Raw genomic sequence first — 23,925 nt, forward strand, 5'->3', positions numbered from 1 at the left:
TTGCGTCTTAATTATACTAGTCATCGGAACTGAAACACTAGTGTGAAAACGGAACAGAATACTGTAGACAAGCATTCATCCTTAAAAGGTTTGGGTAAGTGCTTTACCCTTAAAACAGAATGCCTTCGCCCCTAGCAACCAAAAATACGATCGAGCGTTAATGCCCTAGAAACACCACAGTAAAATGTGTTGGTTAAGTTAACTGGTACATACTTAGACAGACTTTAATGATACACGAGGGAAATGTCTTTGTCACCGTTGCTTCGTTGCACATGAGTAAACACTCATAAAACCACAAGGAAGATTAAAAAAACAACAACAAAAACAATTTGCGTGATTAGTGGCAATAAAAGTAGCAATTTATTTTAACAATTACTTCCAAGTGCAGTTCGTGTTCTCGCAACTTAGCCTATCCTTTATTTTAAATAAAAGTTCAGCAACTGCTTATAAATATTTGTAAAATTTGCAAAAAAGACAGAAATTTCTTTTTTGGGTTATCACACGTGGCAGTAAAGAATCTATTTTGTTCTAAAAGCTGTCAGTGCATGACTGCTACCTTTTAACGCTTTCCACAAAAATAACTAAATGACTAGAACAGTTTGCTTCCACCAACAAATGAATATGTAAAACCAGGAGGTGATGAATCAAAGCCTTGGCCCTGGCACAATAGGGGTTTGTTTTTACTAATGACAGAAACATATTTAATGACAGCTAAAGAAATACATGTTTCCATGAGTTGGAAATGGGACCTGTGGTTCACAAAAACAAATGCAGTCTGGATTCCTCCATTCAGAGAGCTTTGATCAGGTACTTAATCTTCATTTAAAACATTTCACATCAATCAATGTAATAGATGTTTAACAGTGGATCAACTAAATGACACTGTGACCCCTTAAGGTCCAACCACTAGCATGCTTTAAAACTGAAAAATGCTCTGGGTACATTGAATCATGCAGCTTATTTCAGGAAGCCCTGTAGAAAGAAAAAAGCACAGTCATGTGTGGATTAACACTGAATGAGCCGACACATTCATATTATCAAAATAGATTTTATTCTAGACCTTGAGATCTGAGTGATATTACAACAGTCTGATCAGGAGGCTGCAGACTGCAACCATGTGAGTGAGAGAAAGAGAGTACAACTTAGGTGAGGGAAAAGACACACAAAAAAAAATCTGCAAATTGGTATTTACATGTTCTGTGTTATACATCAACAATTAAATCCAGATTCTATATTTTCTTTGTTCATTTTCGAGTATGTAGCTACAAATAAGTCAAAATTACAAAAGTTTTGATAAGTACAAAACCTTCAAGGGCTCTCCAACATAGCAAAGATAGAATTAACGTTAGTACTTTCGGTAGGAACGAAAAATAGTAAACACACTTGAATGCAGTGTAAAAAGCTTATCATCTAAAAACAAACCATTACAAAATACCATTCCACTGTCATAGACATCATTTGAAATAGTGTCTTTGTCATACAGACCATTTACTGCTGACTGTATTAAAGCAAACTTCAAAATAGTCTTTAGCTTCAGTACAAAATGTTTTTTTTTGTGTTTGTTTTTTTTTTTTTAAAAAAACATGAAAGACAACATCTGAAATTTCTGCCGACATGTGTGTGCATCGAGCCGTTACATATTGTATTATGGCTACGAGATGAGACCTGGAATGCCATGAAGTTGGCTTGTTGCAACTGTGACGTACCCAAGAGCCAGACAAGAGACTGTTCACCCGCTGGTTTACTGCACACTTACTGCATCACTTCTGATTCTTCCCTAGGAGTAGGTTAAACATCACATGTGTCTATGATAGCCTGAATTAACACACTGCCCCGTTTCTCTATTTTTTCGTCTAAAGTGCAGGGGGGGGGGGGGGGGGCACGCTTGGCTTAGAAGAGCTGCTTTTTTTTTCTCTTTTTTTTTTTCCCAATTTAGCTATGACTGTTTAATGGTATTTCATAATAAACATTCCTCGTGGTCACAACCCTAGGTGATGCACCAGAACACCACATACTGTATTTCAAGCGTCTTTAAAGTTACTTTAAAATCCACCCTTAGCATAAAAGTGGCATACAAAAGAACCCCCTGTAATAGCACAGAAATATATTCATATATATATATATATAGATATATATATATATTATATGCAGATACCATGTTACCTCTGACCACTACAAACAAAACCGCTGTCTATCCGTGCATAGGCCTAAACACAGCCTGTCTCAGTGTCTAGGTGTGAATATGTGATAATGTTGGTCAGACAGCAAACCAAAACTAGAACCTTAGTGTACACAAGCTGCAAGTAAGACTGAAATAGTTGCTCTGCATAATAAACCATAATACTAATTTCAGTACTGTCAATTAGCCGTTGAGTTGAGTGATGTAGAGACAGCTTTTAAAAAGAAGTGTTATCAAATATCCTGTGCCTGCAAAGGAAGCAATACTCAAGATGATGGCCTGTTAAATAACGACAAAGCTTCAGCAACAAGACACAATTACACCAGATCAGTCTGATTATCACCCAGCGCTACTTAGCAAGAAGCCACTAACTGATGAAGAAAGCAGATTTACGACTATTAATTGTTCATGTCAGATGAATGCGAGCGATTATGCTTTTCCATATCTCTCTCTCAGCACGCTACACTACCTCACGTCCGACACATAAGACACACAGCAGTCTATTCATATCATAAGCTTCAGACACAGGCCCAGGACAAGCTCGGATTCAGGGATGGGGACCAGAAGCTGACAGTGCATTGAAAGCACCCATGTCTTTCAGTTAAAGTTCAGAGAGTAAAAGATTTCAGGGGGAGGATCTTAACCTGATGAACTGTGAACACCTGTAAAGTAATTTTGAGGACATAGTTTGAAAACAGGACAGTTCATCCTCCCATTAACTGCTTTATAGTTTGTTAAAAATGGAACAAACCTACTGGATAAAAATAGAGTTGAGGAAATTCTTAATCATTTCACCTTCCATAATGAAAACATCTGCATTTATTAACCTTAGAGAGTGCAGGCGAGTAAATGAAGAGATCTCCCAATGAACAACTTTGAACATCCATATTAAAAGACAACTCTCAACATACCATGTCTTCTCCCCCACCCCACATGTAATACAAAACCTATAGAGATCAGTGAAATCCAAATTCAACACAATGTCCACAGGACACCAAATGTCGACATATGCAATATGCACACATCAACAGAGAACACAAATCTTTACAATTCTGATACAAAGGATAAAAAGAGGAAAGCAAGAAGAATCCCGGTGTTTTGGTTTGCTTTTGATGGGTCCAACAAGTTTGTTCTGTGTGATAACCAAGAAATGTTCTTTATTTGCTGCAGATCTGTGGAGCAAAATGAAACGTCCATACAGACCTGTTGTGTCTGATGCATGCGTGTGAACATGCCAACTGCATGTGGCCAGGGCGTGGTCCTTGAGAGTGCATATGAGGGAGAGAGCGTCCAGTCGGCTGTAACGGTGGACGATGGCATCTGATGGGGACTACAGCAGTGTGGCGGACAGGCAGGGACAGTCATTTTGGCTATGTACACATTCGTAGTCGGTCCATGGCTCCCTCCAGATCAGTGTCATTTCCTCAAGTCTAATACACAAACCTGCGAAATGGAAAGTGGACAGTAGACATATGAGTGCTTCAGCAGCCACAAAGTTTCGGTTTCTGCCGATTCGGTTTCCAGCTATTACTGGAAAATGACAAATGGCGTATTTCTCAGATTTTACAGAGAAAACGTGGCTGGATGTTTTTGACCTATCAGACCTTATCAAAATATTTTGCTAATATATTAGCAAAATATTTATTACAATGAAGAGCTAAACTTTCCTACAGCGAAGCTAAGAACTCACAGTACTTGTGTTCTTCTTGGGTGAACGGAGAAAATGTTAAAAGTCCCCTATACTTTCCTTACTTAAAGCAGTAAAATGAAAACAAGAAATTTTTACATGAGTTTCCTGAAATGCACGCTCACCACCTGCTAATGTGGATGGAAGCATGAATAAGGGCCTTGTGTGAAAACCAAATGACACTACGATTTAACAGATAACAGTACACTCACAAAAATAACCCTCTCTGCTGCAGAAGTGTAAATAAAATGCAGCAGAATCGTCACCCACCCTAGAAAGTACACCCTTGCAGCAATGTTGAATGTGAAGAAATGAAGAACAATAGTTTAATTCATATGTAGGCCAAAAAAGCGACTGTGTGCCACCAGGCAAACTACTGCAGCTACGGAGAAGACTAGTGCATAGAAACCACTTTTCTAACCGTTACCCTACTTTACTGTGATGAACCCCTGCACCAGGAAGCATGACTCAGGACATACGTGCAAGATCTTCTCTCACCTTGTGAATGCACTGGAAGGCAGTGCTGTCGTGCTAATGATTAGCATCTGTTCGAGTCACTTGTGTTCTCAAAAACAACTGAACAACAGCAACTCCCAAGCTCTGACCACCAACCATCAAACTAAATTCACTGTAATAGTCCAAATAACCAGCGTCTCTGCTGCGTTTACATCCACATCTTAATTACTCTATGCTCGAAATTCGACTTTCTGAATGCGGCCTTTGTCCCAGTTTACATGCAACAGAGAAATCAGAAAATAACATGTTCTCTTCCTCCTCCACACTAGGTGGTGATATGTGTCTTGTCAGCAGGTTAATACGGCCTCTTTTCCGGTTGACCTATTACGTTATATAATAAAGAAGAGTCGTTCATATGGCAGACAAGCATTTCAAACAACAACAAGATGGATAATAGTTCATCTTTTATAATCTCCTACGTAATGTGTGTGCTACTTTTGGTGCCGATAGGATGGTGCTATCCCTCAGACAGCGGGTGTGGCACACGTGTTGTCCAGTTAAAGCTCAGTTAAGCGTGTACATGCTGGAGAAAACTGATTTCCATTGACATTATTTGGGTGTCTTAATTGGCTAAAGAGAACCACGATTTTAGTCTAAGTAAAGGGGTTTACATGCACTTCTTGCACTTGTCCAGTTAAAGTTGGATTAAGGCAATAATTTGTTTTTTCACATGCATGTAAACATACTGAGAAGTTTCAACTTTGGTGAGTGCGATACGTCTCCTTATTTTTGGGTTTTAACGGTTTTGAGGGGTTGGTCGTGTGCAGGCTAAAAACATTCATGACACCTGTCTCTGAAATCTCTAGGACCGTATCTAATCCTTACTTTTAGTCTGGTTCTTAAGCCATCTCTAAAGATATGGGACTCCAGTGAACCACAGTGAGAACCATTATCCACAAACGGTGAAACATAGAACAGTGGTGAACCTTCTCAGGAGTGACCGGCCAATCAAAATTACCCCAACAACTAAGCAACAACTCATCCAAGAGATCACAAAAGACCCCAAAAAACATCCAAAGAACTGAAGGCCTCACTTGGCTCAGTTAAGATCAGTGGTGGTTTGCTGCTTCAGGACCTGGAAGACGTTTTTTGATAAACAGACCCATAAATTCTGCTTTCTATCAAAAAATCCTGAAGGAGAATGTTCAGAGAATCATCTGTTTGTGACCTCAAGCTAAAGTGAACTTGGATTCTGCAGCAGGACAATGATCCAAAACACATCAGCAAGTCCACCTCTGAATGGCTGAAGAAAAAGTAAATGAAGACTTTGAAGTGGCCTAGTCAAAGTCCTGACCTAAATCATATTTAGATGCTGTGGCATGACCTTAAAAGGTCAGTTCATGCTGGAAAACCCTTCAATGTGGCTGAATTGGAACAATTCTACAAAGATGATTGGGTCAGTGCTGTAAGACTCATTTTAAACACTTGAGCGCAGTTGCTGCTGCACAATTAGGTTTAGGGAGCAATCACTTTTTCACACAGGGCCATGTAGGTTTGGATTTTTTCTTAATAATACAATTTTACAAGTAAACATTTTGTGTTCACTTGTGTTATCCTGACTAATAGTCTAAGTTTGTTTCATGATCTGAACATTTAAGCATGACAAACATTGAAAAAAAAATAAGAAATCAGGAAGTGGGTCGTTTCACACCATTGAAACTAACCAATGTCAAAGCGTCAAATGTCATATCAAAGTGAGATTTGTGTAGGCCTTTACAAGCCTAACACTTCTTTATTTAAGTCATCGCAGACTCCAAAGTGAAAATGCTTATGATTCAGCGATGTTTAAAAGGGTGAAAGTAGAAAAGACCCACTATACAACACTTTGACCTTAATGGGAAGAAAACCTCAAACTAAGGTTTAACACACATGTGACATCTGCCTCGTGGTGGAAAGGGCCTGTTTGCAGGATGACTTACACCCTCTGAAAACAAAGAAAGTGAAAAACAGTAGCCAAACTGTTTCCCCCTCCTACTTATACTATGCAATGCTCAAATTCTTCAGAATTGTACCTCTCTACCAGTCTTTGATGTTTTCTGAAACAACACAAGGCATTTACCTTTAAATGTTGGTTCAGCTTCTGCATTCAACCGACAGTTGACAGTCTTAACTAAAACATGACGCATTATTTTAAACACAGTGTTGCTTTTCATCTTGTTAATGTTGAAGATGGCACAGTACATATTCAGAACCTTTACTCTGTCTTTGGCAGGAGCACTACAGGTGGTCATTTTAATGTCGACTCGCTTATGGAACTCGACAATATTTACACACAATGTCATTTAAATTCAGATGCAGTCCTCACACCCTTTCTCAGTTAAGCCGAGAAGCATCCATGAACTGCCTGTGAACAGATGGCTGTTATAGCCTTTCAGCTCTGCAGTGGCTTCTGTTTATCCACTAGACCATAAATGAAGGTGTGCTACAGTCACCTCTCTGATCGTGGTGCTTCATTTTTGGTTCTGTGTTTGGCCAAACAGTAACAGTCCAACAATAAAAGCTATAACAAATGAGAAAGTTCTCCAGGACCTGTTAAACATTGTCCGTCACACCTCTAACTGGGTAGTGACATTAAATATTACGTTTGGGACTAATAGCTCTCTCCGGTGTCACCTTATTGAGCAGCAACATCAGCTGTTACGGTTCCACTGAATTTCTGATGCTATGTTTCAGATTTCCTGCTCAGTTTAAGTTCCCAGAGTCATCATAGCTGTGTTGAAACGCTTACATTTTTATCATTTCTGTGAGACCTTGTTCACTATCGACTGTCGATATTGGTCACCGGTCTTGTGATTGGATGTCATGCACAACTGACGGTGAAACAATGATCTCACATTGGCTTGACCTCAGTGTCAACTCTGATTTTGACCAGAGGCATTTTATGGCTTTAGCTTTTTTGGGTCAAACCATTACTGCACAGGGTTGACACACATATTTACTAGCTTAGCCGCCTGGTGTGAGAGTTGTATACACAGGCCAGAAGGAATGTGGGTGGATGCCATTTTCAGCAATGGTCACGGTGTGTGTGATTAAGTATTCAGGCAGCGAAACTCACTGATCCATCTGATGCGCTGGCTCCGACTTTGTCCCCTGTGGCGTTCCAGCACACCTCAAAGATCCCTCCCGTCCCTCTGTAGCTGTGGACTAAAGCACCAGTCTAAAGACACACACAGGGATTCATCAACAACAGGTGACATCTTCAACGTGCTTTAGTTTAATCTTCATTAACACATGTGGGGTTGTCATCCCAGACCTGAGTATTCCAGATGTGGACACACTTGTCAAATGAACCACTGGCCAGGTGCCTGCCATCAGGGCTGAAGGCCACGCTGTAGACAGGCTCCTGGTGACGGGTCAGTGTGTGGATGCACACCCCACGCTCCACGTCCCACAGACGCACTGTTGAGTCAAATGATGCACTACAGGGACAAGGAAAGGAAAAGTCATGTGTTAAAATCCATGTAGCTCAACTCTTAAAAAAAAAAAAACAGTGTCCGCTGGACATGACAAATACTGAGGTTTTTATTAAGTCGTGTATTTAATTTTCTCTTAATGATCCCTCTTGGGAAAATTCATTCTAGGCTAACAAGGGCTGGTGCCGGGGGAGCAATTTGTGGGTTACGAGTTTGCTCAAAGCACCTCAGCAGTGGACATAGAGGGATGTAAAAATGTGACCTTACAATCCCCCCAGGCTGCCTCTCAAAATGCTGCTCTACAGCTCCCTTAGCTAAAATGAAATAAAGTGTTTATTTGTGTTCATACGAAAATATGTCATCTTTTTTTGTACATCTCTTGTCTCCATTAGTGTGACAAGAGTGAATATAGCCTTTCAATAACAGACTACAGATGAAATCGATAATTCATATTACTGAAGGCTCAGAACATGCTCCTCATGTAATCTTTCCCAAACCAGTGGCAGATGTTTCAAGTCAATACTTTGTACTCTTACCTGGCCAACATGAGATTGGCAGTGGGGTTGTTGGTCCCTGGTCCTGTGGGGCTCCACTTGATGGTGTATATTTCTTTACTGTGAGCTTGGAGGTCGTGGACACATGTATCCTGCTTCATACTCCAGATCTACAACAGAAAAGATGGATGCAATAATAACAACAGCTGTAAGTCTGACTTGGGATCCAATGTACATTCAGAGCAGTTCAAAGTTCAGAGATCCGTCAGATTACGTCCTATTGTGTGTTTTCCTAGCTCTTTGTGACATCCACTACATAAGCGTGCATGTAAACTGACCTTGAGTGTCATGTCATCAGAGCAGGAGGCCAGCAAGCTGCCAGTGGGATCCCACTTGATGGCGTTGACTTCATTCTGGAGAGAGGGAGACGTGGGTTAAAACAAAAAACAGCAACTGATGTACGCAGCCTGAAAATGATAAAACTAGCTGCTTGTTTGTCAGAGGAATGAGGAGGATTTTTAATGGTTTTGAGCAGCTTCTGAATGAAGAAGCTCCAGTGGCACCTTTTATCATATCTAGTAGGAGGAGTATGTACTGTAGTACAGGACATACAGTATGTGACCAGCAGAGCATTTCTGTTTCTTTCCCTGTGGGAAGGTAGTGCTCACTCAGAAGAAACTAGACTTACTGTGTGTCCCTGGAAGGTCTTGACAGGTCTGTCCTGACCCAGCTTACATACATGGATGCACATATCTGTGCTGCAGGAGGCGAATGTGTTATTGCTCTGCCAGTCGACATCCAGAGCTGGTGCTGTTGGGAGGCAGAGACAATGTTCAGGACGCATGCTTCAGTGAGAAATTCAGACAGAATATGAGAGAAGATGCCATTAAAGTGATGGTAGGAATTTACTAACTTGTGCAGAATGCAGATAATTGTTTTAAAGCAAGATATTCATTTTATGGCTCTAGTCAGAAATATACACAAACCAAAGAGACAGAGCTTTTATGCAAAATGTTTGAAGGCAGAGTGGGTGGAATATGGCAAAGGAATCAGTCACAATGTGCAGAAAGGCTTGATGACAGAAAACGCTGGATTTATTGTCACTATGATCTCCCTGCAGTTCAGCGAAGGTAACATCTGCTAAAAACAGAAAAGTCATGTGGGACAGCCCAGCTGACTCCTGTCACTCACCCGAGTGGAAAGGAAATTGTTGCTTAGCCTCTCCCGTGTGTGCGTCCCAAATAATTGTTGTCTGTGTGAAGGAGGAGATTGTGATCATTTATAATTCATCAGTAACGTCTATGTCAAGAAATCGATAAAAACACTGCACAGAATAGCGAGAGCAGTTTTGTATATAAAAATGCCCTAAGTCGCAATTAGTTGACATGAATAAAGTACCTAGGTACAGGAGATACACAGAGAAGCTAATAAATCCCATAAATCCCATACACCGGGGGTCTTTTTATACCTCTAACACATCAATCTCAGGTATTAATATATACAGTAAACTGAAGTGACACTGTGTGTGTGTTGTTATAAGTCCGTACACTAGGTGGCAATGTTGATCTTGTATAAAATGCTCGTGGTAATTCTGAGTGCTGATTTTAAAAATGGGCCTCACTCGTGCATCAGTCCTTAACATTTGCTACATCAGTGCAAGAAACTAGCATGCACATATACACACAAACTTAAGATAATGGTTATTTAAAAATCAGCTTAAACCACTAATCATAATGTAAATGTTTCTAAAATGTAAGAGTGCTGTCAAAATGACCGTCAAAGACCCGATGTTTTCAAATTGTTGTCCTAGTTAGACAGTAGTACAAAACGCAAGGACAATCAATTTACAGTGAACAAAAAATCACAGAGGAGCCAGATTCAGCCACAGCTTTAATGCGTACGCCTTACCTTATCTACACCAGCACTGAGGATAAAGTTTCCTTTCTTATTCCACTTGAGTGCAAATATAGGGCCTTTATGTTGACCCAACGTAATGGCCAGGTTACCTGAAAACAAAATTCATCTTAGAAACAGAAAAACAATATATGCTTTCAAAGCTATGGTTTAGTAGAAACCGGGTCTTACCGTCTTTTGTCCATATTCTAGCAAAACCATCGTATGAGCCTGTTGCCAGCAATGTGCCCTCGCTCTGAAAGACAAAGAGATTTCTCCTTAAATTCAGTTTTTTTCCTCTTTCCTCTCATGTTTTGGTTCATATTCATGCCCTATTCCTATATATTCCTATATATAGTGTTTATTCCTCAGTCTTTATTTATGAGGCTTCCTGTAAGTAGGAAGACGTTAATGACAGATTAAATGTCAGTGCTTGTGTGGTGTTATCCACTGATTTGTACTACTCAGAGAAAAAAATAGTCAAAAAATAGCCAAAAAATGCAGCTAAGTAGCATAAAAGGTCTTTTCCCTTGAGGGAGTGACTCCCCCCAAATATACAGCTGGAAGGAATGCCTTCGATAAAAGCAGCAATCACAGGCATGAGCGCGCACACACACACACAAATACCAGCAGATTAGATTACTAGAAAAGGCATTCAGTGGAGCACACATACACACAATAATACCGTTGAACATACACACACACACACTTACATTCCAGTCTAGTGAGGTGACGTCTTTGTTGCTGGGTACGTCCTGGCCCCCTTCCCGTATGCAGTGCCTCAGAACCAGCTGGGTGGATCCGCTTGTGCTGTTCTCACTTAGGTTCCAGATCCGCGCTGTCGAATCCCCCGACCTGTCCCAAGGCAAGACAACCCAACATCAGGCACCATAGCACAGCTCCGTCTTCTAAATTCAGTACTGAAAATGTTATAAAACTGACCATCATTGCTCCTGAGTAGGGTTGGGGTATAAGAGGATTTTAGCGAACCTGAACCCAAATCATCAAATCCAAAACCTTTTTAAAGCCCTATCAAACCTTTTCACATCATCTGTTGAAGAAAAAGGAGAAAGACATTTTACAAGCACACAATTCATTCAGGTTCACGTGGTTGGTGTGGACATTTGCCCCCTTACGCAGATCCACTTAAATTATGGGTTTGTTCGGGGCCTAACGGCTTGAATTCTTCATTTTTATTTAATTTTAAGAAGTGTGCCCTAACAGCAGGACTACTGAATATATACAGCCAGCTGAAATCAGTACTCACCTGTATGGGACTGTCTTAAGAAATTAAAACTTCACTATGAATCCTTGAATCTGTTTTGTTTGCTACATTATTTATTTCTCCTGAATTTATCGTATTTTTAATAAGACCCTCTATTATCCGGTAGGTAGAGCGGTTTGTCCATGAACCAGAGGGTTAGCGGTTCCATCCTCAGAACCTGCCACATGATAAAGTGTCCTTGAGGAAGACACTGAATCCTCAATTGCTCCCAGTACATGGCACTGTGTGAGCGAATGGGTAGATGCGCCTGTGACTGTAAAGCACTTTCAGTACCAATAGGTAGAAAAGTGCTGGACAAAAAAGACAAGACCAAACAAGACCATTTTCCACTCTTCCCTAGCCCACGCAAACCATTTGATTGGTCCAGGCCCATTTTGGGGGTTTAGTAAAGATTGTTACATATATAAATCACACACAGTTCAACATGTTTTTATCATTCTACATGTTGCAAAAATTAGTAGAAAAATATATCTTTGGGTCCATCCACTCATGAGAACACATCAAGAGAATGTGTTCACCTGCTGAACATCTCAATTCTTATATTCAATGTATGTCTAATATATACATCTGAAGGATTATAAACACATACAAAATGCAGAAAAAGCTGCTCTAAACATTATTGCAACGTGCTAAATTTGGACAGTAAATCTGGACTTGACATGCAAACTCTTAATCTGTGCACTATGACACTGGAATAGATTGTTTTATTTTTTGGTCTACACTGTTTACTGCTTTTGACTCAACAGAAACAAGCATCTTATCTTGTTCTACATGTGTCTGTGAAGGTTCTCAGTCTCAGTTCTCAAAAGGTGTTGATTAATTCTACAAGTCCAGTTGCCCTTATTCAGCACCTTTTGGCTTGTTGTATGTATTTTGCTCCTTTCTTCATCTGCCTGACTGCTCCTAAATCTAGCCAGGTTGACAAACACTGAGAAGGGACGGGAATATAAATGTAAAATATTCTCAAAAGAGATGAAGTGAGAGGGGTTGTTTGTAAGATCTGATCTAGGCAATCTGATCACTAGTGACCAGCTTTAGGTACGTATGTTCAGACCTGGCTTTAACATGCGTCTCTAGATCCGATGTCAGTGTTGAGCTCTGTATGCAAATAAACCCAACATCTGGGGTGCAGTACAATATTTTAACAGCTGATGCTCTAATGGATCTCTACTAGAGGTCCACCGATTCATCGGTCGGTCGATTTTATCGGCCGATATTTGACATTTTTTAATCCATCGGCATCGGTCGATGGATTTAAATTCTGGCACGTCCGTGGGCAGCCCACTGTTATTGATGCAGTGGATCGCGCAGCCGCTGCGTGAGAAGGACCCAAACCAAAACTTTTTTGAATGCACAACTCTCCTGGGAGAACAGATAAGGCTTAAATTCCCATCTTTCAAAGCCATAGACAATAAGCACATATTTACCTTTTTATGGGTACATTATTAAATGGAGCCTTGAACAGTGGGTAACTTATAGCAAACCTTCCACCAACTGTAGCTTATAGGTAAGTTAACATCACGAAAGGGCAGTCTATTAAAACCATCACCCCGACGTTGTGAGAACGGTTTTATTTTTCTTTTGTCGCAGTCGCAGAATTTGAACTGTTTGTGTGTGGCGGTGATAGTAACAGGGTGTGTGTAGGCTAATACTGTGTAACGTCGCAGACAGAACTTTCAATTATCGGCCAGAAAAATATCAGTCAGCATCAGCTTGAAAAAATCCATATCGTCCGACGTCTAATCTCTACCACTGCTCCAGGACCAAGAACAGAACACAAAACTTAAGATCATAACTTCAGCCCTGGAAGTTTCCATACACACCGTAAATAAAGTCACAGAAAAATGAAGAAATGCCAAACTTAACCACACACCACTCCTCATACACCACGACTGCATCAATAATTAACCTCATGCTGATATGTTATGTAATGACAGAATCACACTTGTGTACTCATATGCACAAGGACGCAGACACATGCAGAAACATGCGAGATGGAATCTCTCAAATGTGATCTCAAGTGTGTCCTGGAGGTGTTAACACCTATACTTTACGCTGGCCACATGCGGTCAGACATCCCAGACCTGATCCTAATAAAGAATCTGAACAGGCCCAGAGCTTGCAGCTCCAGTGTACCAAACCCAACCGTACCCAAGCCCATCTGCTTGGTTTTTCTAAAGCCAAAAACACAGACTGCTCGTAATAAAGCTGCACAGTTCACTACACAGAAGATTGTATTGACATAACACACATAAAGAAATTCTTCTGTGACTGCGTTAATTGAGGGACAATGGCACTGAAAAAACAATGACTGGTCAAAGACAGTGGCGATAAAAGAGGAATGACTTATTAAAAGTCATAAACTGAGTCTCACATAAATGTGACAAACTCGCTTAGGAATCTATTCAATATTAGCTAACAAACCACATATTTGGCTTTAAATTAACTATGAGTTCATTCTAGGTTAAACAACAGGGCGTGATAGGTAAATAAAAGTCATAATGGCCTTTTGGCATAATGATGCCATTAAAGGGGCATTTCAATAGACATAAAGATGTGACGGTAACGCAGCAAATAAGTATTTAATGAACTAACGCATTAGCCCTGCAGGACACTAGTGACAAACATGGGCACAGAACGAGTGGTAGTACTGACCCAGATGCGAGGAGGTCGTTCACAGGGTTCCAGGCACAGATAAAAACTTCAGATTCGTGGCCCCTCAAGACCATGGCTTTACTTTGAGGGATCTCCACATCTCTGTCCACCTCCATCATCTCTGAGTGGTGATCTGCAGGAAGGAATGAGATAATCAAAAGTGTATCAAAAAAATATTCATTACAAGCTGTCAAACCGGCCTAAAGACAGGGAAGATGAAATGTGATGAATCACTTCTAGAATAAAATCTCTCAGCTGGAACAAACAGCCTTTTTTGTGTAGAGTACATGGACAATAAAGAAAGCAAACTGCTTCAGATTTAATAACGTCCAACGTCATTTAATTTTCCTCCAAACCAGACCCGCAGTGGTGCACACGTACGTCACAGCTTGATCGCAATTGAAACAGAGTGGCGGTGGATTAAACAACAGGTTGTGGTTAAAACCACCACGTTCACACAGAAGGAGCAGCCTGCTCTGCACGGAGAAGCTCAACCACTGTATTAGGTTGTAGGTGAGTTATAATTTGGAAGTGCTCAGAGTTGTGCATGTAAAACGCAGTAAAATAAACAAAAAACACAACAAGCCTTTGTAACAAGACCTAGTCCAAAAGAAGGAACTGGGCAAAGTAAAAGTTGTCAACCCCCCTAAGTCAGAGACACTGCAGTGGTACCTCAGCTGTGTCATTGTTCATTTGAATTCAATGCTTATTGTTACAGTGATTACAGCACAGGCAGAGGCTATGATGAAAAACAACCAGGCCACCAATTTACTCTAACACTAAAACAAACAACTGTAAGACAGGAAAAGGTGAGTGACGACATGGAAAGTGACCTACACAAAGACAACAAAGACATACCAAAACTCACAAGCAGGTTTAGTATATAACCTCACAAGTGAAAGATATTACACAATACAAATTAATGCAGGTGTCATGGGACAGAGGGAAGTCATTATAGACACACACAGAGCTTGACGGACACACATACCAGTCCACTATAGAAAACTGGTTCACAGAGAGAATTCATTTTAGCTTCATGTAATGGAAAACCCTCCGAGTATACAGAGCAGTAACAGTAATTTCCATAACTTTACTTATGAGTGGGATATAAATGTAGCTCACACTGCGCCAGCTCACGTTAACCCTTTTTTTTTTATGGTTAATTGCTTCAGGTCTATACGTGTGAAAGTCTGTAAACACTGCTTTGCAGTTTAACTCAATTTCATGGAATTTAGCCCAAACGCTATTTGTTTTTCACCTGAAAACAATGACTAAGTGCTTACTGGCTAAGGCGTGGGATCCGTTTTCCTCTCCGTTGGCAGCGCCCTCTCCATTCTTGGTGCCTCCCTGTGGTCCTGCGCTGCTGCCACTGCCTGCTGCCGCCTGCTGTTGCTGGGCCAGCTTGTCTCTGTAGGCCTGCTGCCTGGTCTGGACCACATCTGGCATGACAGCGTCAATCAGAGACAGCGACTCGATGGGCCGCCCGTCAAATAAGGTCCCGTCCTACGCAGAAAACAACCAACTTTATGTCACCAAAATACCCTTATGTAAATATCCGACGGACACACGTGAGGTGAAAGTGCACCTCTTTTTGCCAGTATAAGTGAAGTTTCCAATAATTAGTAGCTGACAGGTGATGATGGAGCCTGACCTCATTGATGCTGACTTCAGCCTCCACGTACTGCAGGCCCTTCTGGATGATGGAAATGAGGGCAGCAGGGGGCACCAAGGCTCCATTGATGTTGGACTGGCTAATGTGGCTCTCTATGCCAAAGGTGAACGCTGAGTGGGAGAAGCCTGGAGGAACGGATCATTTGGAAAGAAGGATGGAGTCAGTGGAAGCAACGTGTAAAATTATCTTTGGAGTGTTTTTAAAGTTGAAATTTAGAACCATTAGAGCTGCATGAGGAGGTTTTTACAAATGTATTTTTGTTAAACTTACCTGACTCTTGCAGGTATCTGTAAACCAGGAAATTAACCTCATCACTGCTTATGCTCATTTTTAGTCCTGGTGATTAAACCATTGGGTCAGCACAGCATAGGAGCCTGGAAAAGCAATAGACAAAGCAGAGTCTTTCAATATATATAAGATAATGATATCTTGATGTGTGAATCACAATTTTTTGATTAGAATTCAGTTAACGATTCTTTGGCACGATTTTTTTTTAAAATGTTTATTGCACTGATGAACTTTAAAAAAACAAACAAAAAAAAACATTCAAGTGGTCATTCAAGCAGAGTATCGAACGCTGAGATTTCCTTAGAATGTAAAGCATACGTTTGAACAATAGGCTTGTTAGCTTGTTAGCATCCATTTAACTGTCTTTACCGCTGACTCCTCTCTGCTTCTCTCCTTCACTGTTTCCACACACTCAACTGCAGGCGACCTTCCTCCACTGACAGAATCACGTGTTGTGAAGACGCTTTACAATAGGTCGAGGGAGGAGTTAGTGGCAGTGCTGCCTTTAGGGGCGCTTGAAAAAATACGTGAAGAAATGGGAGTATTTGTTTGTGACGCCGCTTGTGAAATAAAATGCTTATGAATCGTTGTGTTTCGAAATGAGATCACGTGTATGTGTGAATCTAGATCGCAATTTTTTTTAATGATTTATGGTGCAGCCCTACTACAAACCATAAAAATCAGCTGACACGGGTCTATAGTTGCATTTCCAACTTATTCCCATTATATCTCACAAGCATTAAAATCCAACATAAATGCAACCGGGTTGTAAACACGTTGTTCTGTGGCACTGGGCCAGATTTGAAAGAGAGTCGTCTCACATACACAGAGGATGGTGTTACACTGTAAGTTAGCTACTAAACTGGAACACAGCGAAAACAGAGAAGAGGAAAAGGTTAAAAATAACATCACCTTGCTTGAACTAGATCTTGTAACTTCAAAATAGAGAAATAGGCAGAGTTTGGTAAATAACGCGGCCTTGTTCCTCTCTACATTTGGTGGCTGCACAAGCTCCTGGCTCTAGGCAGGGCACCAGTTTCCATTCATTAACCTACAACTGGAAATAATTACTAGCCGCCTTCACAAGGGATGCTGGGTATTCTGGACTAAAACATCTGGAATACGTGGGCTTTAAACTTCAGCAATAACTTATCCAGCAGTGCTTGTGTCTGTCCTCCATGTTTGTTCATGCGGAACCCGCACTGTTTAAATGGGACCGTGGAAATAAACAAGGGATCTGGATGAGGGACAGAAACTCCACTGTTTCCACTATGCCAGCCCCTCAGAAAAGTCAACATGTCCCTGCCTCATCGGGCCATGAATCCCTAGAAGCCCTTCAACAATCCCTAAAAAGGTGGTGACAAAGTCCTCACGGCGAGCGTTTCTCATAATATTGTCAACACAACAATAACTTAAAACTCTATTTTTAAAAAAAGCCACTCGGTCAGGAGCAACAACATAGATCACTATTTACATGATTCAAAAAACGAATGGCATGTCCAGAGGGATCAAGATGTTAACGTAGACATGAACAACTAAATATCTTGACCTGACAAAATTAATTCATGTCAGGTATGGGTGTTCAGAAAGTATCTGTCTGTCCAATTAAGACTGGCACAGGGAACCAGAATGAACAGCTCTGAAGATCTAACTTACAAGCTGGGTTTAAACTCATTGACGCTGGTCTCACATTACCTCATGTCCACACTGAACAGACCAGCACAAGTCTCTCTTGCAGCTGGTCTGCATTTCTTGATCTCATAATTGACTGTCTCTTGTTGCTCATTGTTGTTTTTTTAATTTAGTTTGAAGTTGTTTACAAAGTGTAGTAATTTCTAGCTGTTAACACTGGCTGCCACTAACGTCGAACTTTAGACAGATGGGGCTCAAGTATCAAATGTACTGGAACAAAACTTGGTGGGATTTTAAAATATAAACAAGGTACTGGTTCATTTCTATGCTACAGGGCATGTTGCTCTCTCTCCAGATTATCCTGTTTTCCTCTCAGCTTCATTTACCCTCTTAAAATTGGACCTTCAACCGGGCATACTGATGGACTTAGAATGACCATCCGCCAAATGTTTTCTAAACACTATACCCGGGTGTAAAAGACAAATGAGTCAACTGAACAAACATGAAAATCTGCATCCCCACACAGTGGACAGTTCACACATCATTCACTGCAGTTCTTTGAAAGCAAGCAACATGTTTTAAAATAAATACTACAAACCATGAAAACATGATTATCTTGTTATGTCCTCGTTTCAATGTCCAGTGACGGACAGGCAATGAAAGACAAAAGATCATACTCCAAATGCCATGTACACAGCTTAAACAACACAACACAGAATAATTAATTTCCATGCAACTAGACCTCCTACAAACGAGTGTTAATCAGTGAATCTCTAAACGAATTATCTAGTTTATTAGTTAGTTAGTTAATTAGTTAGTTTTTATTGATTAAAGTATTCAAAGCTGATTCTTCCATTCACTAAATAACCAACGTAACTTCTACCATTAATCTTCCAACTTTAACACTTTACTATGAAATCTGTGAAGAAGAAGAAACCATTTCAAACTGTCGCTTCCACCCAATGGTGCTGTCATTACATTAAAGTTTATTCAGCGTAGACCTAATTAGAAAAGATGTTCTTCACTAAATTCTGACATTAAGTAGCAATAGTAAATGATAGTGCGGAGGGTGATTTAACTTCAGTGACATGTGCCGACTGTAATTGAAAATGCAGCTACATTATTTATCTGAGAACGGTTGTTTACACCCACTTAGGGTGTAATGTTACTGGAAATGTACGTTGTTCAGTTTTAAAGATTTATATGTGTATAAACTGACTGTGTATATCATCCATGCGCTAATAAGCAGCTGTATTATTGTCATACTAGTCACTAGCATTTGCTCCAAGTAGTTGAGTTGTCGTCTGAACATATAAGGATGAAAGCTACTTTCTTGCACACCGCCTTATTATTGATCAACTAGATTCCTGACATTTTGCAAGAGACATATGATCTTTGACAGAGTCAGCGCGTTTACATGCACGTAAAAAAACAAATTATTGCCATAATTGGTAATCAGACTATAACAGGAGAACTGAAGTGCATGGAAACACGTTATCTGCAGCAGAAGTAGTGCTAACATTACGAAGGAGATTAAAAAAAGTACTATTGTCCCTATGGTTGTAGTTTGAAATGCCGGTCTGCCACATGAACAAATCTTGTTTATTATATGACGTAATAGGTCAACCGGAAAACGAGCCGTATTAACGTGGTACTAACTCGCTGAAAAGACACATAGCGCCACCTAGTGTGGAGGAGGACATGTTGCCGTCAGTTATTCGATTTTCTTACGCTGCATGTAAACTGGGACAAGGACTGTAGCCAGAAAGTCAAATTTCGAGCATAGCTCGATTAAGCTCTGCATGTAAACGCACGAGTGTGCAGCCACAGAAAGAAACAAACCATGATGTATAAATGACACAAAACAATACATTACCCATGTGATAAAAATGTCTTCAGGGATGCATCATAGCACAGTCGTCCTCACCAAGAACTCTCAGCCCCTAAGAATAAAAAAGAGAGAGAAACTGAATGCCCTGAACTCATGAAGTATACTACACAACTAAATTATAAAGACTGCATGGTTTCTCTAAACAACGTGCACACAAAATCTTAAGGGTAGTGCGTCCATTTGAACTTTGTAATTATCAAGCTAAAAAGAGAAGGGAACATCTTTAATTTCAGTCAATATAATGGCAGTCGTTATATATATATAGCAACTCCCAACATGTACTGGAGTTAAACAATCTGCTCCAACTAAATAGCATGAGTTGTGTCAAGCACAAAAGAACCCCACGGGCCCAGACAAATATTCACAGGAGGCTGCTTTTCTCTATGGTGCAGTGACAAATTACAGTCATTAGAGAGGACATTTTAGCAGCAACGTGTCACTGAGTGGGTGAAAAGGCAGTCAGAGGAGAAAGTGCTATGAATACAGGGGTGTGTCAATAAACAATGAGACAAACTGGGTCAGCTATGTAAAAAAAAAAATTATGGATATTTATGCTATGCATGTTTGAACTATCCAGGCGTATGCACATGTAGTATATGAAGGAATGAGATGCAGACGTGTCAGTGCCAAGTGAATTTAATAAAACGGGTTATGCACCCACTTGCCAGTTCATTAGGTACACCAAGTACGTTCTAATAATCTTGCACCAAGTCCCCTTTCGTTACTGTTATAATGTTCAGTTTATGTTGAAAGACCATCAGAAATGTGGTGATTGCACTGTACGATCATTTATGAGGATGTATTTTATTTAGTAGCCGTTAAACTAGAGCAGTTTAAACACAAATCTTCGCCCTTTAACTAAAACAGGTGTTGGTAGAACACAACAGACTAAATAGTACTACAAACCACGTCCTCCAAAATTACAGAGTTGAACTAACAACTCTCTCAATTACTTGACGTAAATGTTGAACAACATGACCTTCACGGAGCTTAGATTTTGTGCAGGGGTGTTACAATGGAAAGCATTTATTTTCACTAGAGTAATGAACTGGAAAGGAAATGCAGATGGCTGCTCCCAAAAAGCTGTTCACCAGCATCTCATACGTGGTGCCGGATCACGAAGTGAGGGGGCCCGTGAGTTTAGTGTGTGGCTACATTCAAATGCGCAATTTCGATTTGTTTCTGTCGCCATTTCGTGCAAAAAATATCGTTTGTCTGATGCATTGGGTGCGATATACCCACACTATGCCGCCGTGCTAATCTACTGGGAGGAATATGAGGGAGATAGCGTGGCTGGACCCCAGCGCGCCCACGCGCCTCACAGCAGAGAGCGACTGAGTGAGTGGGACGTAACTTCAGCGTGTAGTACGTTCACCGACACGCTGTTTGTCCTAGTTTGTGCTCATGAATGACTGCATGTCTAAGGCGGTAGGAAAAACGTGAAGAAAAAAAGCCAGTCTCGTGTCACCAAAAGTATTGTTGGTACCGTGTGCATTAAAGGGTCGCTTAAATCGCTGTAGCGGTAGACTGGCAGTGCCCACATGTCAGGGGGTCACCGAGTGGAGTGGGAAACTGGAACGGGCGTTATCGGTCCTTATACTATGGATAACAATCAAGAGAACGCGTATCACTCGTGCCCTCTTCCATTTCCCCCCACTCACTACCGCAATTAATAATTTATAACCTTACCCCACCACTCGCTGCTGCAAATTGGGTAGCGTTAGCCCCCTGGCTAACATGCGAGCTACCATCACTTTTCCTGGAGGCGGCCGTACCCGTCAGCCTACTATTTAATTTAATGCACCATCAATTACCTACCAAGCCAGCGCGATGCAGCGCCACGCATCGGTTGTTTATTTATTTAATTTCACAGTTAACACGGTGGTAAATTAGCTCCCGTTAAAGTTTATTTGTGACCAGTACCGTGAGGTCTCCAGCCCGTTACCACAGCTATCCGGCTAACCCTAGCATGCTATGCTAATGACAGTGTGGCTACAACCTCGTACCTACTTGAATAAAACCTTTCAACAGGCGATATCTTCCGAGGCTCTCGTGTTCAAGTCAGACCATGTTATCTCTTTAATCGACTGCAGGAGTGGTCGTTTCCGCTCGTTTATAAGCTACCGTATGGTTATAATATTAAAGCTAAAGCCAGGCTGCAAGAAGCCAGCAACGGCTTCAGACGTTAGACACACTGGAGGGACCTGCCATGCAAAAATGAGCTGCCTGTAACTACTGTTATTTCAAAGCGCTTCTGACTACGGCTTAATGTAAAGATTAACCCGCGACGACTTGAATGTACTCTCCGTTCACTGTTTGCTTTGTCGAATACTGCAATTGTCGAGTGTGTAACACATGTAAGAGTAATAGCTCATATCGGACAGAACGCGGTGCTATATCGGTAACTAACCTATTTTCAAAAAGCCACCAAACACCACCTCGTGTTTTTGCAAAAGCCGAGAGTCGTCCTCCAGCTACGATTAAATATTCGCTCCTGGTCCGTTTGGCGCGTCCACACCAAAATGAAGCCGCATGTCCTCGTTGGAAGCGAGCGACGAGATGGAAAAGGAGAAAAACACACACACACACACCGAGGCCTCTGGAAGTTTGTCCCGCAGCCAGGCACCAGTCATAACAGTGTCCTCGCCCATCCCCCACTACACCTCATTTGCGCTTGGCGAGTCACCACTAGCCTTGGATTAATGACACCCCACCCCCCACGCTTTGCTCAGTCATTCAGACTGGGAAAGTCAACAACAAGCTTACATCATCATTGCAATCTGTGTTTTACACTGATTTATTATTTTTTTTGTGTTGATGTTGGTTTTTTTTTTAGCTGCACACGTAATCCATAATCATACCAATCTGTACAATGCTTATGATGAAGACAATAGTCCTAACATGTACAACGTGTACTCTGATGATATTAATATAATATCATGATGCATTCTTTTAAAAATTCAATGATTCACTTTAATAAAAATAAATAAATGATGACTTGAAAATTTCACTATCATGAAAATCTTATCACAATATAAATATTATGACTGTGATAAGCGGATGGCCCAATTCAAGAGGCACTGCCTTGGCTTTTTCCAGTGTGAGATGATGACATACAGTGAAATGCTGAACTGAGAGCCATTACATTAGTTGTACAACAGCAGAAACTGCAGCACATCTATTTACACAGCACTTTCCTGTTACCAAAAATACTAACAAGTTCTGTTTGGAACACAGTTACATTTACAGCATCCTTTCTTAAATTGTTCTTGCTCACAAAACCACACAAACTGATAATTTGTCTTATCTGAGTCTGAGTTCGATTGAACAGTTCTGCCACATCCTCTGTAACCAAATCAGCACTGATAATGCAGCAGAGGTTCCGCATTTATGGCAAACGTGTAAAAGGATTATTTATCTGTGTGGCCCATCTGATTAGCTTTGCAGCTAAGCGATGGATTCGGCTGGAGCAGATAGTGATACCATAACTTCTTTTTTCACGTACTTCCCAGCCTCAAAGCCGTTTGATCCTCCCACGCAATAATCTCAGCTCACATCTGGCCCCTTTGTCTAATATCTTATGCCATGCGTTCACCAATACTGGCAAACAGCTGGGAGGATTCTAGCTGAGATGGTCTTCGTGTGGAAAAAAATAAATAAATAAACTAAAATATTGGGGGTTTTGGACATAAAACTGTGAGCAAAATTCAGTGTTGCTTGTTTCCATTAGCTCATTTTCAAGCAATTTCCCACATCTCACTACTTTTTCCCTGAGCCATGAGAAACAGAAATATGTGCTCCATCACTCCCACCGTGTGAGGGGGTTTTGGCTGCCAGTGAAGAAATGTGAAGCGAATTCCTCATCTCCAGTGCCAGGCTTTACGCAATATATGATTCAGTCTAGAGGCAAATATTGTGAATTGACTTCTCCGGGACTGTAAATCCTACTCGTCCCGTTTCACCTACTGTACGTGCACGCGTGGTGCGCACCGTGAACAGATACGTGAGACCTGCCTGCGTACATCTGTGACATACTCCAAATTATGAGGTCTATTTGCATTGTGGCGCTCCATAAAATGAGATTAGCGCCGGCTCCTTCCATAAATGTGAGACTAGGAGTACAGCAGCGTGATATTTATGTGTGCGTGGGGGTGGGGAACCATAGTGCAGGACAGACTTTATCAGCTGCCTTAGCAACAGCAGTTTTGCCTTTTCGTTTGTGTGCAGACAAGAAAATGAAGAGGAGATTAGTGGTAAAGATTTACAACTTGTGCAGATAATAACTAGATAACAGAGGCTCATTTGTTTTACAAACTTCTG

At 40.9% G+C, this 23,925-nt stretch overlaps 1 protein-coding gene across 3 annotated transcripts; it reads right to left on the reverse strand.

Moving 5' to 3' along the window:
• Positions 1-1,032: 1,032 nt before the first annotated feature.
• tbl1xr1b (tbl1x receptor 1b) lies at positions 1,033-22,256 on the reverse strand. 3 transcript variants are annotated; one of them, XM_047589525.1, is made up of 16 exons: positions 22,016-22,256; positions 19,591-19,657; positions 16,065-16,168; positions 15,774-15,919; positions 15,406-15,625; positions 14,123-14,255; positions 10,896-11,037; positions 10,375-10,438; positions 10,198-10,295; positions 9,481-9,541; positions 8,978-9,099; positions 8,628-8,702; positions 8,332-8,459; positions 7,636-7,801; positions 7,438-7,539; positions 1,033-3,622 (listed from the first exon to the last, which is right to left on the reverse strand). In XM_047589525.1, exons 3-16 carry the CDS (start codon positions 16,120-16,122, stop codon positions 3,596-3,598), a joined length of 1,542 nt encoding a protein of 513 aa, XP_047445481.1. In that variant the 5' UTR covers positions 16,123-16,168; positions 19,591-19,657; positions 22,016-22,256; the 3' UTR covers positions 1,033-3,595. The 3 variants fall into 3 exon arrangements, with proteins under 3 accessions (XP_047445481.1, XP_047445482.1, XP_047445483.1); XM_047589526.1 differs by lacking the exon at positions 22,016-22,256 and adding an exon at positions 21,616-21,897; XM_047589527.1 differs by lacking the exon at positions 22,016-22,256 and adding an exon at positions 21,612-21,897.
• Positions 22,257-23,925: the final 1,669 nt, after the last annotated feature.

This window comes from Mugil cephalus, chromosome 7 (genome assembly GCF_022458985.1).
Source record: "Mugil cephalus isolate CIBA_MC_2020 chromosome 7, CIBA_Mcephalus_1.1, whole genome shotgun sequence".
NCBI lineage: Eukaryota > Metazoa > Chordata > Actinopteri > Mugiliformes > Mugilidae > Mugil > Mugil cephalus.

Excerpts from the sequence above, each read along its gene's own strand:
- tbl1xr1b (XM_047589525.1), bottom strand. The coding sequence starts at position 16,122 with ATGAGCATAAGCAGTGATGAGGTTAATTTCCTGGTTTACAGATACCTG. Across the intron at positions 14,256-15,405 it reads CGGATCCCACGCCTTAGCCA|ATCACCACTCAGAGATGATG; the intron begins GTAAGCACTTAG and ends TCCTTCCTGCAG. Across the intron at positions 9,542-10,197 it reads TCAGTGCTGGTGTAGATAAG|ACAACAATTATTTGGGACGC; the intron begins GTAAGGCGTACG and ends TCCTTCACACAG.